General features: G+C 40.9%; 1 protein-coding gene across 3 annotated transcripts in view; it reads left to right on the top strand.

The window, feature by feature from the left end:
* The window catches only part of SEMA3D (semaphorin 3D), a 132,222-nt gene extending 118,967 nt beyond the window's left edge, over window positions 1-13,255 (top strand). For all 3 annotated transcript variants that reach the window (XM_066550952.1, XM_066550954.1, XM_066550953.1), the window contains exons 17-18: window positions 281-420; window positions 10,079-13,255. In XM_066550952.1, the coding sequence (XP_066407049.1) occupies window positions 281-420; window positions 10,079-10,492 (554 nt within the window). In that variant the 3' untranslated portion in view covers window positions 10,493-13,255. The remainder of the gene's footprint in view (window positions 1-280; window positions 421-10,078) is intronic.
* Window positions 13,256-15,815: the final 2,560 nt, after the last annotated feature.

Raw genomic sequence — 15,815 nt, 5'->3', positions numbered from 1 at the left:
AGGTCAGCTTTTAAATTCCTCATAGGTGAAAGCCCCAAGTTTAAAATGGAGCAAACTCATGATACAGATTTTATTGACCTCCTTAAAAACCAGTTGCACTGAAGGAAGGTTAGCAGCCGCCTCTAAATCCTCATAGTTATAGTTTAAGCTAAAAGTTAAGTTTCCTTTTGCATTTTTATAATTCAGTCACTCTTATAGCATCTGTTCTGAATCAGGCTGTTTTCCCATTGCTTTAAAAAGCAGGTCAGGGTTAATCTCCTGTACCATGTTTGCTTTCCAGGCATTAGTCATGAAACTGCTGATGAAAAGGTGATTTTTGGCATTGAATTTAATTCCACTTTTCTGGAATGTACTCCTAAGTCCCAGCAAGCCTCTATTAGGTGGTATGTTCAACGCTCTGGAGAAGAACACCGAGAAGAGGTAAGTTATAATCATCAAGGCAGGTTTCCTCCATAGAGAATTCAGCTGAGCATTGAGAGGCAGAAGTTACTGGGGCCAGTCAATGTTTTGCTTTTCCCTGCCTCACCTTAGGTATCACATAGCATTCTGCTATCACCATTTGGGGCATGCAGTGGGGAAGAGGGAAGCCATTTGCACTGTATCATAAGCAGATTTTGATATTTATTTTGACTTAACCTGCCCATCCTATTAAAAAAAAATAAAAAAGAGGTTTAATATAGATAAATGATTAAAAAGTCAAAGCTCTTTTGTCCAACAGTTAGTGCATCTGCTTCTGTAGGTAAAAGTATGTTCAAAACCTTATGTTTCAATAAAGTCTCAGCTCTGTTTAGTGTCTGATTGCTTTCCCTTTCCATGTTGAGCAGTGTAGCTAAGAATTGCATGTATGGTTTGCTGCTTCTCTCCATCTCTCCCCAGAGGAGGAATGGTCTGTGGTTAAAAGGCTTTTTATTTGCTTTTTTCTTGTTAGTGGACTCTGAGATTTTTGCTTAAATGGCATTTAGAGAATTCAGGTTAAGGATTGCTCCTTGCATCTGATGTAGAAAGCAGTGAGATTTGTGATGGCCCTTAATTCCTTTGGGATTGAGCTTTGTGGTCCTCACTGATGGAGAATCTCTGGAGAAGCCTCCAGGTTGCTGCAAACCCCCTGCACAATTTCCTGATGATTCCTCTCTGAGCTAGTGACAAAGGGGCTCTCCAACATGACTAAAAGGTCAATGTACTGGGACTGGTTTGGACTGGGTTTGTGAGTGAGTTTCAAACCTCAGGAGTTTTCATAGCCTTTCTCTTACATGAGTGATTTTGTGTCTGAGGCCAAGTCCTGCTGTGATGGCAACCATGGCAACAGGGAAGGAGAAGGGAAATGAACTGCCCTTTCAAAGGATCTGGTCCCAGGTGCTAGATATGCTTTTCTGTTAGATGTTCATCCAAGACAAAAATCAGTTTAAATGACAGGAACTATCAAACATACAACTGCTGTTCCACTCTCAATGATAATTCATCCTACGAGACTTCCTGAGTGCAGAGGCCATGCTGGTCCTTTCCAAAGGCTGGGGAATTGCAGGCCAGAGCAGGTGTCTGAGAGGGAATCACCTCTGGGTGAGATGTGACTCATGGTACTCACCCCAAAGTTGCAACCTCAGTTATATCATGGCCTAGAAAGCCAGAGTTAGGAGGTACTTCTAATTTTCTGCCAGATAAGACAAAAACCTACAAGGCTGTATATTGACTGTAACACTCCAGTACTTCTAATTTATTCCTCTTCTCTTACACGTGTTTTGGATTGACAAAACTTTTTTCCTCTGCTGGGGGAAAAAAAGCATAATTAACTTTTAGATAGGTGCATTAACACCAAAAGAAAGAGATTGCTACTTTGAAATACTACCTGTAACCCCCATTATAGCCAGTATGTGGAAAAAACAAAAAAAAGCCTTCTGATCAGATGGCCAAGCACCCTCTCAGCCACAGGAGGTTGAAGTGCACACCCAGCTAGAAGTGTATTGGCATTTAAAGACCTACAGTCATTCATTTTACTGAAATGGAATTACCTTTACCCTCCTGTACAGCAGACTCGGTGCTCACCTTCCCTAAGGCAGCAGTTTGTAAATGCACTCACATATTTGATGTTCAGGGAAACAAGTAAAGTACTTTCTTAACTATTACCGTGTATTTAAGACTAATTTTAAAGTAAATTTAAGCAGATAGCTAACAAGGTTTTGACTTGGGGGCAGGGGGGAGAGGGGGTGTTTGTTCTTGTTGTTTTTCTTTCCTTTTGTATGGTTTTCTTTCTTTTTTTTATGAATGAGAAGTCAAGTTTTGAGAAGACTCAATCTTTTAAAAAAGAATTGCAACTATACCGTGAGCTATAAACTTTGCATAAAGGAGCCAGTTCCCTGTGAAGAATGTAATATTTCTATATCATAAGAGATTACACTTTCAAGACTTAAAAGCCTCTTTTGAAGGACTGCTTTTGAGTTTTTATCTGTGTCAATTTAAGGAAAAAGATATTATCAGTTGATTTGCTCATAAATCACAGGTTCAGCTAGGCCTCTGAAGGTCATGGAACCAAGCTCAAGCTGTCTTTCTTGTTTGATCATAGAACAAACTGCAGGTGAAACCAAGTTTTGAGCAAATTTACAGCATGTAACATGTATGGCATAGCCTAAATTAAGGCTATACTCTTCTTGATACACATTGCATTTCCAAGAGGTTTGTTGTGGCAGTGGCCTGGCCCCTCCTATTTGTTCTGATCCAAATGCTCCTTACCCAGGCCTGATGCTGTCCAGTATAGCAGGACTGCCCAGCATGCCAAGGATGTGCACGTTGGGAGGGATTTAGGGAATGTGTGCACATGTGTGGTGGCATTAGAAGTCCCAGCAAGCACACAGAATTCATCTTTGCACATTAACAGCAATGTTTACTGGGCTTGCTCTGTGTAAACAGTCTGACATCTGTTTGCATGAGAAAAGTAAATCTTTCCTAAAAGGCTGGATTAACCTCTGAGGCAAATTTAGTAGAAAATTTGAAGGAGAAATGTGCACAGATTCTCTACAATATGAATGTTAGAAGTAGGCAAAGAGCTTTTTGTCACACATTGTACCTTAATCCACAGCAGTGCCTCTGTGATCTAGTTTTAGTAAAAATCAGATCTTGGGATGGTTTTGGGGTTTTTTTTGTTGGGGTTTTGGGGGGTTTTTTGGTTGTTTAGTTTTTTTAAGTCTGAAGATAATAGCCTATAGAAATGCATATGCACACATTGATGGTTCGAGGATCAGGTCACTTGAAGACTCTATAGATATTAGTTATGTTTGAAGCTTGCCAGAAAATTCTAATAATAACAATTTATAGTATTTTGACCCAGCTTAGTTTCAGGATCCTAAGAAATTGAACTCCTGAAAAAACTCTATTTGCTTATATTATATTGATAGACATCATTTTTAGAAGAAACAACAAAAAAGAAACTTTTTGTTTACTTTTTAAGATAACTCTATTAATGTAGAAATTGCATCCTTTCAAATGCGGGATGTTAAATTCCTAATTTCATTTATGGATCCCTAAATGATTGACCAGGTCTGTAGAGATGCTGAACAATCATTCCTCCTATTTGATGGAATAAGGGTGAAGTGGTTAATATATTAATCCCTTAATAATTTGCAGATCCAGAAATTGAGGTTTCCAGGTTTTCTAACTTGACTTACCAGTGAAAATGAGTTCATCAGTATAAAAACCTGAATGGAGACCTTCCTAGAAAATCCAAAGAGCGGAGTAATTGACTTTCTTTTCAAAGTACTTCAGTTTGACAAAAATACCATATGTGACAGAAACACTGAGGTCATATTTAATGTATAGCTTGATCTTTGCTCAACCAATGCATTACCATAACTTTTCCCATTACAATTATATTTTCTGCTCTCTGTCACCCTTCCTGCAGCAGATTTCTCAAATAACACTGTGCATTCTTTTGGTGCATGTCTTAGCAGTGTAACTTATTGTGATGACGATACCATGCTTTGCAAATGACTCCACGCACCTGGAACTTAGGTTACGGACTTTTAGTTCCAGGGCTGGAGCTGTAATGTCTTAGCAAGTCTTTAAACTTGGCTTTACAAAGAGATGGCTTTGCACTGTCCCAGACATGCAGTGCAGCTTCCTGAGGGAAGGGAAAGGGCAAAATCCAGACTAGATGGGAAGCATTTGGCCCAGCAGGATGTCCCCGACATTTCACCCTTAAGGTCATGGTTCAGAATGTGACTTCCAGGCAGAGCAACCTGCAGGGAGGGACAGGATCTCCTGTGGTACAGAAGCTGTCACCAGGTCATTTTGCTGCCAGTGGGAGTACATTTCCCTGTAGTTTAGGGCTGTTTTAAGGTCAGGAGTCAAATATCTAGTGCTTTTGTGGTTACTGTTGCTCACGCAATTGATCATGTTTGTTCCTGTGCGTGCAGCGTTACTCACTGGGATGACGGAGAGTGTTTCAGTGCCTGGAGTTCATAAAAAACTCTGGGGACGTCATCTGTTCATAGTGTCTTGAACTGCTGAAGCTCTCTGAAGCTTTAAACAGATACTAGTTATTTCTCAAAAAAAGTCCTGTGTTATTTTATGTACATAAAAAGTGTCAGGACTGCAAAAAGCAAATGCATGGCTCCCTACAAAGGCATTAGTTTTGGTGCCTCGTTGCTCTGAAAAGCTTCAGCCCCTCTGCTTTAGGCTGCATTTCACCCTCAGTCCCCTGTGGCTCCCGATGTGCCAAGCTGCCACCTCAGCAGCAGGGGACAGAACAAACCATATGGTCTAAAGTGACAAAATAGGTGCAGATCACTTTTAACTTTCTTCTTTCTGCTCTGCTTATACCTGGTGGTGAAAATAAATCCACCAAAATGCCTGGGGACATTCCAGTTTATCCTTCAGCAATTCTCATCCTTTCCACATTCCTGCCCCACAGCTCAAATTGTGTTTTCCTGATGGACCAAACTTAAGGACCGTCTGATATTTTGGTAGATACAAGAGCCAGACCCACTTTTGTGCAGGACATATTCCAAGGCACAACATTGTAACCTAGCTCCCTCATCAGAGCAGGGAGATGTTGTTTCATTCCACATTTTAGGCATTATTTTCAATTTATCCAAGAGATAAGTTTCAGTATCTTTTTGCATCTGGAGGTTTTTGCATCATGATGGGAACTTTGTTGCAAACATCTGGTCTAGCAGAATTGTAAGAAAAAAAGCCACAGATTCAGTGCCAGCCCTGAAATTCAAAAGTTGGATGATGGCTGAGTCAGGCAGAAGACACACAGCAAGGACTGAATTTCCACTAGTATCTTCTGTCAGGGGAGTGTAATTTGGTGTTTGAATCTTTACGTCAATGAAAAAGAAGGTCAAGAGAGTTGGGAAAAAGAAAAAAAAAAGATATTAATTCTGCAGCCTAAGTTTGCATGCTTTCATTCTTTTATTTTACTATATAACTCATTGCCTTTTTTTTCTTCTAATACCTTGAGTGTCTTAAGTAAAACTAATGTTTTTGACAGTTTCATTGGGAAAGAGGAGAAGTAACTGTACTGAGTGACATTTCTGATTTGATTCGGATATATTGGAGAAGTAATAGGAAGGAGGAGTTTAAAGTTTAGTCTCAGAGTAAGAAGTAAACTTCACCTTGAAATTAATAGGAATCATGCATGTCCCTAATGCCATTTTACCAGCAACACATTCTTCATTTTTCCTGAGACTGTTGGTGAATTAAAAAAAAGATGTTTTAAAAAAAATTAACTATACAGCTGTGTTGTAGCTAAATTATTATTTTCCCATACAAGAGAAACAGTCATGTGTAACAATAATGTCAGAAAAACCCTAGAGTGATCTGTATTTCCAGTCAAATGATGAGGATGAAGAAAACAATAGAAAAACAAAGATGAATGTGAATTCTCTGCAAATGTTCCTCATTTTCTTTTCTCCCTCTCTCAATTTGTTCAGGGGTTGCAGCTAACCCATGATTAGTCCAGCTTTACCTCTAACATTTTTTCACATGTTGATTAATGAGGAAAGGCAGGCTTTGAAGCCATTTTCTTCTCCCAGACAGGTGCAGTGTTTTAACTGTGAAAGAGCTGACATGTGAATTATTTGTAAAGAGGGAGCTATCTAAACACATCATTAGCAAAGGACAAAAAACATTGACTGAACCTGGTGCCACAGCACTTTCAAATCCTTGGTTGTTTTCCAACTTACTGATCGTTTAAAGATTTGCCATCATTATTGGCAATATTTTTTTTTCTTCGTTGCTAAATTCAGATTGTGAAAATCAAGTGTCAGATTTGCATGGAGTTCTTTTCCCTTTATCATGCATTGCCAGAATCTATGGCATGTGCCGTAATTCAGTTAATGTAAATTTTGGAAAACTTATGTGCTTATCATGAAAGATGAAAGTACAATTTGTTGATACTATCTCATGAAAAATCTGCTCCCACTTCACTGAGAAAAGAAAGCGATTGGTAATCAATTGCTTCATTTTTAATGATTTTTATGTTGTTTCCTATGGAACAAAGCTATCTTTCACGTTAAAGTTTTATTGTATGCTCAAATTTAAGGACATGTCAGCAAGCTTTTATGAATCTAAGCCTGTGTACTTCTGAATTGCTAAATCCTATTTAGAAATATTTTAGAAGAGTTACTGATTTTGACATGGTGGGGGGTGAAACAGTGAATCCACAGTTGAACAAAGCAAAATTTCTTTTATCTAAGTAATCTTCTCACTTTCCTCAGAATTTAATAAAATACATTTTACATCTATAGGTCAGGAACCAAAGACCACATTAAACATTCAAGTGAAAGGTTAAAGATCTACTACCAAGTAATGAAATGCCAGGTGTTTATGAAACTCCAGAGCCCTGTGGGGAGGAAAGCAGAGAGGAAAGACAGGAGGAGTTCTGAACCTATGGGTAAAACAACATAAACAGGATACCAAAAAGAGAAGTGAGGGGGGAAAGCAGTAATGAAGTGTTGCTCAATATGTGTGAAATCGGAGCCATAATTTTATCCTGCCAGAGGATAAGAAAGGAATGAACAATGAAGGCACAGAGGAGGAGGTGACAGTCACCCTAAATCAGTGTCCAAGGTTAACACAGGACACTGTGTAGGAGCACTGCTTCATTCAAAATAGGAGTCATGATGGGCTAGGATTAAGGGACATAACCAATTTAGACTTTTACCTTTCTCTGCAGTATCCCAAGGCAGAGGGGGTACAGCTTCATCAGTTAACACAATTATGACTAAAAAGTGATGGCTGTTACACAAATGGCAAATAGTTATGAGTAGCAGGGTGCTGGACTTGGGGGTCCAGTGATCTTTTCAAGGCTAGATCTGCCATTATTCTGCCTTTCTTTCACTGAAAAGAGGCAAAACCCTGGAGAGGGCACTTTGGACTGGCACCCAGCCAGCCCAAACAGCCAGCTGGAGCCCTTCCAAGTGTGGGAGGTGCACAGCTGTCAAGAGGCTCTAGACTACAATACTGGCAGAGCCACCGGCAGGCAGATGCTACTGCTGAGATTGCATCAAGCCTCAAGCTCAAAGACATCAGTCCTGTTTTCACTCAGGCAATGTGGGAACTTGGTCTTTGCACAGTGCCTTATGAAACCCAAATGTCTGGAAGTTAGCTGCTTCTTCCCAGGCTTCTCCCTCAATTTTGCAAACGTGGATCTTCATGTTGACATGAAGCCTGGGCAGAAGAAAGGGATTTCCTTGTTGTCTTGGAAAAGCCAGGCCTCCAAGCACTTCCACCTGGCCCCTGCTCCTGCTGCTCTCTCTGGAGCACAGCACCACAAGGAAACACCTGTCCTAGACATATTTCTGCCTACAGCTCCTTATTTGTGGATTCTTTTGTAAATTTTATGCTCCTGTTTTTACTGTAAAAAAGGAGTATTTAATTGGAGTGAAATGTCACTAGCTGATCCCGTTGAGGACTAGTGCCATGTGCTGTGGGTTCTGCAAAAGAAGAGCAGCCTTTTCTAGTTTGTCCCCCTGTTATCTTCTGTGCATGTGGCTTCACCATAATTTATCTGGTTTAAACTCAGTGTGGTAAATCAGAAGTAGCTTGTGCTCATGTAGCACCTGTTGTCAGGGCAATCGATTTTCCAGGAATTTCCTGAAATTTGTATCATTTCACCCTCTGGGTACTGAGTAGACATGCTTATATACAGTTTACAAACAGCGAAACTAAAGCTCCCAACACCAACAACTGGGGGCAGGAGCCAAAAAATACTTGGCCAGAGAAACTGACAACCAGAGATACAATCTGACCTGCTTTTGTAGCAGCTGATTTCTTGTGTCTGCTGCTCTCCTGTCTGTGGCAGTACACAGACCTGTATCCATCCATCCATAAGACTTTCCTACATACCTGTCTAATGCATATGTTACTGAAGACTGTGACAACTGAAGCAGTAGGAAACAAAAATCTCTGTCTCTGGTTGTATTATTTCTATGTGTATTGTTCTTTCTGGTGATCTCAATATGGTCTCTAAAACTTTTTTAATGATTTCAAAGTCATTTTCATAGAAACTTAGAAAAGGGTAAAACTAAAAGCCCTCTAAGGTAATCTCATCCATCCCTTTGCTCCAAGAGACTCTATTATGATAAAGTACCAGTGAGTTAGAATCATAACAGATGGAGAATCATATGCATGTATAAATTTTTTCCCATGGAGTAGCAGAGGGAATCGTGTGCAGATTTTTTACATAAAGAAACAGTGTGTAGCTTACCCACTGTGAATAAATCTAATTTAGTCATCTTTATGCCTCCCTGATCTTCACCCTCTGAAGTTTGCTGGAGGGTCAGATGTGCACTCTGGGAAATTTTGCAGATTCTCTGTTGGTTCTTTCTGCCCCCAGCCCCCCTTCTCAAACCCACTACCCAACTTGAGCTGGAGTTTCCCCCCTTGGCAGTGATGCCACCAGCAGAGCTGAGGCTGCCTCCAGCAGCAGTCCAGGCCTGTGGGTGCCAGCTGTGCTGAAGCCTCTGTGTGGCAGCAGAACACAGCACGCCTGGGAGGGAACAGCCTGGGACAGACCGGCATCATTTTCAAAGGAAATGCTGGTGCTGGATGTCGGGAGTTAGGGCTCTGCTTTCTACTTCCACCTCTGCTACTAATCTTTATATGCTCTTTGGCAAATCACTTACCTTCTATGTTTCCCAGATGTAAAAATACTTAGGTGCCCAATGCCCCATCCTGTTTTTGGTTTGGTTTGGGTTTGGCTTTTTTGTTGCTTTTTTTTTTTTTTTTTTTTTTTGAGGAGGGGAGCTATTTTTTTATTTAAGTTGGTTTAGAAATAATTTTCAGATTACCAGATATATAACTTACCTGACAGTTTTACTGGTCTAAGGTACACCTTACTTCTAACATGTGAGACCCTGCATTTTTTAAATATTTATATTAGTAAATGAAATTACATCTCTATGCTGTCAGATTTCAGCTCCCACTTGCAATCTTATTCTTTTGTTTAGCGTTTGGATTTTTTTTAAGTCTTATTTTTCTCAAAGTTATTCTCCACAGATCTTAGCAATAAAAGAGCTGTACTTTGTTGTATCCATCCAGCCTTATTGCCTGCTTTTAATCACATCTCAGTGAGTCAAAGCCAGGATCAATTTCCTTCTGTAAAACTTGGTTGAAGAAGATCAGAAACACAGCATTTCACTGTAAAGATCAGTAGTAGTATTCATATTCATCATAACAGGGCCTCAGCATTGCAAGCACTCTGGTATTTTGGGTGTATTACAGTTACCTCAGAAAGAGCTGCTAAAAAAATGATGGGATTAGTGGCAGTCAATAGCTCCCCTTCCTTGGAGAATGCAGCCTCACTGACTGCACTGTGCTGTGATGAGTGTTGCTGTCTGTCCTGTCAGCTGTACAGCATGTGTCTTTTGCTACTGCATGCTGAGTGTCCGTGATCCAGATGTTGCAGTTAGGAACAGGACTCAGGCCTTGAGGGAACTGCTGGTTTCTGTCCCAGCTGTACCACAGGGAAGGGACACGCCATGTGACAGCCAGGCCGTGCCTCCACCTCAGCATAGCATTGACACACATCTCATTTTGACTGTGAGACTCACCTCCTGTGCTCTTTTCTTGTCCACCCCCACAGCTGAAGGCTGATGAAAGGATCATTAAAACGGAGCACGGGCTGCTGATCCGCAGCTTGCAGAGAAGGGACGCGGGAGCCTATTTCTGCAAAGCCCAGGAGCACACCTTTGTGCACACCATCGTGAAGCTGAATTTGAACGTCATCGAGAATGGACAGATGGAGAGCACCCAGAAGACGGAGGATGAGGAGGGCCGGGTGAGGGATTTGCTGACAGAGTCCCGGCTGAGGTACAAGGACTATATCCAGCTGGTCAGCAGCCCCAGCTTTAGCCTGGATGAGTACTGTGAACAGATGTGGCACCGGGAGAAGCGGCGGCAGCGGAACAAAGGTGGTGCCAAGTGGAAGCATGTGCAGGAGATGAAAAAAAAGCGAAACCGAAGGCACCACGAGCCAGCCAGGCCACCATCGACATAGTTTGTAAATGCTATTTAAAGAAAGGACATTTTCCATAAAAAAAAAAAAAAAGAAATACTGTGTTCTGGTTTTGTGCATCTTGCCTATGAGTTAGTACTGCTTCTTCTTGAAATCAGAAAATTTACCATCACTGTTAATCTGTGTGAGAATGTACAGTGGGATTCAATGCCAAATGAGATGTTCCTTATTGGAGTGCTGCAAACCAGGCAATCATTTCAAATGCGTTCATTAAAAAAGAAAAAGTGTACACTTTTAGCTAATTTCTGGGTAGCCTTAGACTGCGTGAGCTGTGTTCTTTACTTCCTTTGTAATTTTCACATAGGGTTTAGTGTTTGTGTTCCCATATTAACATTTGCTGCCACATTCCACCCCAGAGGTGGCTACATTTCAGGGGAAGGCAGATGTACTTCCAGTTCTTTGGCATCTTTCTGAATAAGAAGCATGGTAGAAATGTGTGACAGATCTGCAAAAATACCCCTAATTTACCCACTGGGCCTGTATACAGGCACACGGGTGGGGTTTGCTAGCACAGAGAGGCACAGCAAAAAATCAAATTAAGTTTTGGCTTAGGGACAGCATTCATTCTGCCCATAAAAAAGAGAAAGCATAATCATAGTTTAAGAGAGGGGAATTATCGAGTGTTACTCGTTAGTGTTTGAGTAGCCACCAGTTTGCAGTCCATCTGCTGAAATGAAATGCTGACTCTAATTGAAATTGCCACCGAGATGCTTGGGAGTAAATTTCCTAAGTGGTCCATGGGAGGTATGTGCACAAATCCTATTAACAAATAATGGGACTCTTGCCTGCACCTCTTCTATGCCTCTAAAGGTTTGACTCTGACTGTTTCTCTGGCCCTTTGCTGGCTTTGTTTTATGCAGAGGAAAAGAAAATTAAAAGACAACAACAAGGCTAAAATGAAAGACGATGAGGGAAATATGTAGTGGCTGAGGCCAGTGCTCTTGACACAGAGCTGACATTCCTCAGATGTGTGTATTCTTTGGGATTTTTTCTCAAAGGTCTTATGTATTTTTAAGTTGAAAATTTGCATTGTTGGAATTAATACTTTTATTATAATTAAATAAGAGATGTCCACGTGTAAATAAAACTTGTAAGTTAGAAATTTGCTGTATACCATAATTTCATTTGTAAAGTGTTCCTTGTTCCTTGGTTTATATTTTGGGTTTAATAATGTAAATTTTTACACATAAGCAAGAAATACTGGCCTCATCCTTGTCTGGTTTACATCAGTATTATTCAATTGATTTTATTCCTGATATGCAGCAACAAACACAAGCTCAAAATCAGGCCTACTGTCTCCTCTCATGGCTGAGTCACAGCCCCCCCTCTCCTCTGTTCCATCTAACCTCCCTCCGTTTTGCCTTTCACGCCTTTTTGAGTGTGAAATGACAAATTAGCCACTTCCTCACATGGAAGACAGCTTTGATGGATACCAAAATGACAGACTTTACTTGTTTCTCATGCATTCTACAGATCTTGAGAGCAAAGTCTGTGGGAAATGCGTGCAATTGATGTGCACCTCATTAAAGGACCAAAACTGTTGGCTCTGAAGCCCTCGCCCGTGCTGGTGTTTGTGTGCGCATTCAGTCACAGATCTAAAATTGTGAAGGTCCAATTTGCATCGCTGTTCATTTCCTCTCTGTTGCAAGTCGGATATGGCAAAGTGTTTGTCAGATTTCAGAAAGGAATCTCAGCTTACCCACGTTTCTTGTAAAACCCGAAAGCTGCGTTTGCATGTGTTGTACAAAAGCCAGCGATACCATATGTCATTAATTTTGGATGCTTTTTTAATAGGAGATGTATGAGTTAATTAGGAGATATTAGATAGCATGCGTACAATGCTTTGATAGTGTAAAGCACTGAGTGCTAAATATTATAAAACACATCTGTGGGGAAGAGGGAATTTCTCAGCATAGGACCTTTAATCAGCAGAAAGACTGATGCTGAAGATACTAACCAGTCGTACAGTACTTTGAGAACATGCAGAGAACTTTTTGGCATTTTTGCTGCAAAATAATGTAGACCAGGCATTTCACAAGAGGCTCATCAATTTGGGTACCTTGATTTTAAGGCCAATTAAGACTACTTAGGGAAGGTATGGGGGGTATTAAACTACTACATATAAAGCACAGGATACTTAATATTCTTGGCTGGAAGATTATGCTGTCACCATACAGAACCTGCCTAGTTATTCCTTATTAGATTTTTATCAGTCCACAAAGTCCCATTTCTCTGGCTTGGGCATTAAGGAAATGAATGGAACCACACCAAGGCTATAGAATGGCAGGTGGGCTGCATTTGCAGGCACTGGCAAAGGATCCACTCTTGTCATCAGTGGTGACATGGTACTTCAATTGACAACTCTCATCACATGTTTGCTTACTTCATAAAAAAGCAAAGCAGGGTCTTTTTTCATACTTTTTCTCCATCAAGACTAAATAATCTGATTTATGTTTGGGTATGATTAGGGGTTTGTATTCTAAAAATGAAACCCCCCCCCCCAAACTGACTTTAGTAGAAATACGGGGTAAGGGTCTCAGTACTGGGAACATTAGATTTAAATGGTTGAATTAAAATGTTATTGCTCTTAAAAACTACTTTCATTTCTTTTATTTCAAATGTTCTTGCAATGAGATTCTTCTTACAGAAATGACCGCATCAGTCTGGGGTACAGTGGTACCATAAAACCCCAAGTGAGATATAAGAACTCTTCCATCATGGGAAATAAATTCAAAATCCTCCAAACCAGTGTGTTGCATTGAGTTCATGCCACCCCAGGGAACATATGTAATAGTCCCACATAGATAAAAGTCTGTGGTTTGATACACTGCATAAGATGAATGCTGTAGCTGGCAAGGGTAGCACACCTCATACAGTGGAGGTAATATACATGCAAGGAATCCAGGGGACTTTGGAGACCAAGGAATGAGAGGGATAGATTGACAATCACTACTGGAAGTAAGGCAGGGCTTTGTTAGGTGGGACTCAGCATTGCAAACTCAGGAACAGGAACAGGAGTAGCCGTGGGTCTTTTCCACAACCTTCAGTCCCAGAGGGAGGTTCAGAAGATGAGCTAGGCCAGAAACTGCAACAGAGGAGTAGCCCCCTCTTTTCAAAGGGGTTTAATCTTTAGTGTAATTTAGAGGCTCAACTTGAAGCTTGAATTTCAGTTTGATGATTTGGGGCTCAGCTGGGCTGCTGTGAGCTGTACTATGAGCCACAACAGGCCCATAGTTAAAATGAAACTGAGCCCTGCCTCTTTCAAGAGTGCCATAAAAATTTAAACTGAATTAATTTTTGGTACAGAGTGGAAAAAAAAGTTGCCTCTGCATTAATAACTGTAGCTTTTAAACAGATCCCTTAGTGCATTGTTTCATGTCATGAGGTTCAACAAGGCCAAATGCCAGGCACTGCACTTTGGCCACAAAACAACCCTGCAGTGCTACAGGCCGGGATGGAGGAGTTGGAAAGCGGCCCAACCTGGGAGTGCTGGTTCATTGTGGCTGAGCATGAGCCAGCATGTCCCCAGGTGGCCAAGGAGCCAATGGCCCCTGGCCTGTGTCAGGAATAGTGTGGCCAGCAGGACCAGGGAAGAGTTTCTCCCCCTGTTCTCAGCACTGGTGAGGCCGCACCTCGAGTGCTGCGTCCACTTCTGCCCCCCCAGTTTGAAAAGGACAAGGAGATACTGGTGTGTGTCCAACAAAGGGCAAAAAGGACTAGAGAACCTCTTCTGGGGAATGACTGAGGGAGCTGGGAGTGTTTGGTCTTGAGGAGACTCATGTGGGACCTCATCACTCTCCACAGCTCCTGAAAGGAGGGAGTCGTGAGGTGTGGGCCAGCCTTTTCTGCTGTGCCTGCCATGAGGGGATGAGAGGAAATGGCCTTAAGCTGAGGCAGGAACGATTCAAATTTGATATTAGAAAAAATCCTTTTGCTGCCTGGGTGGTCAGGCATTGGAATGGGCTTCCCAGAGAGGTGGTGGAGTCACCATCCCTGGAGGTGTTTAAGAGGCACCTGGATCTGGCACTGGGGGATGTGGTTTAGTGGTTCAAGGGTTACAAGGGCAGTGCTGGGCTGACAGCTGGACTAAATGGTCTAAAAGGCCTCTTCCAATTTTGTGGTTCTGTGATTCTAATCTTTGCTTCTATATGATCTATTTATTTGAATATGCATTCAACAGGGATTACAGTTATTAATACATTGTCTTTTTCTTCAACAAAACCTTTCTATTGACCGTACTTCAGCAACAGGTCAGTGCTCGACTGAACCAAAGGGGTTTCAAGCAGACTCTTAGAATAACCAATACAATGTGAGCTGTAGTTATAAAAATGCTGAAAACTGATATAAGCTTTAAAGCCCAACAGGGCTCTAAACTTTGCAGCAATCTTGCAGTCAGTTAAAATAAAATAGAAAATGGGATTAGCAGAAAAAGGAATAAAGTATTAACACTTACTCTGATAAACTGGTTCTGTTACTGGAAACCATTCCAACAACAGGTGTGAATGTGTGTTCATGCCATAAGCAAATACTTTCCCCTCTAAGCAGTTAAGCTGCTTGAGGTATCTAAGAACCTGAGTACTTTTCAGGTCATATGTAGATTTTGTCCCCAGTTCTTATGTCACTTATAATGAAGTAATTAGGCTAAATGCAACAGATACCCCCTGGTTTATGTGCTTTTGAGATCAGAAGATTCCTTCAGTTCAAATGGTATGAACCTCTTATTCAAACCACTATGGGTATTGATCTTCATTTAACATTTCAGATAATGAATAATTACTTGTTATCATTACTCATTGATCATGTAATCAGCCTGTGTCCCATAATAATGTCTCAATATTTAATAACAGCTAATGGAAATTGAGTTGTCTGACATTTTTTCATACAAGCTTATGTGTACAGGAGTGCATGTACAAATGTCTTATTTTCTATTTATTTTGTAACAGAGGTTAATTTGCAAAAAGCAAACATGATTTCAAGAGTCAGGGTTCATCTCAGCCTCCATTGACAGCAGAGATTAAAATCTTTCTGGAACTGAACTGAAGCCTAAGTACACTATAATCTATTTATAGTCTGGTAGTCAAATCCCAAATCTGTGTGTTGCTCCGTGGAGTATATTGGCCTGGTTCTTTTTGCACACAGTTTTAGATGAGACATGGAGGTCTAAGGAATTACATCTACATGAATGGAAAATTAAGCCCACATGTCTCTCTAATATAGTCTGTTACATTTTATAAACTTTAAATGGTCTCTCTTGTAATATTTCACTATAGTATTGCTAATGTTACCCTGAACTAGGCTGCTGTCA

The sequence above is a fragment of the Molothrus aeneus genome, chromosome 5, assembly GCF_037042795.1.
Source record: "Molothrus aeneus isolate 106 chromosome 5, BPBGC_Maene_1.0, whole genome shotgun sequence".
NCBI lineage: Eukaryota > Metazoa > Chordata > Aves > Passeriformes > Icteridae > Molothrus > Molothrus aeneus.
Note: the sequence above shows the minus strand (reverse complement) of the source record. Positions and strands in the feature narration are given on the sequence as shown.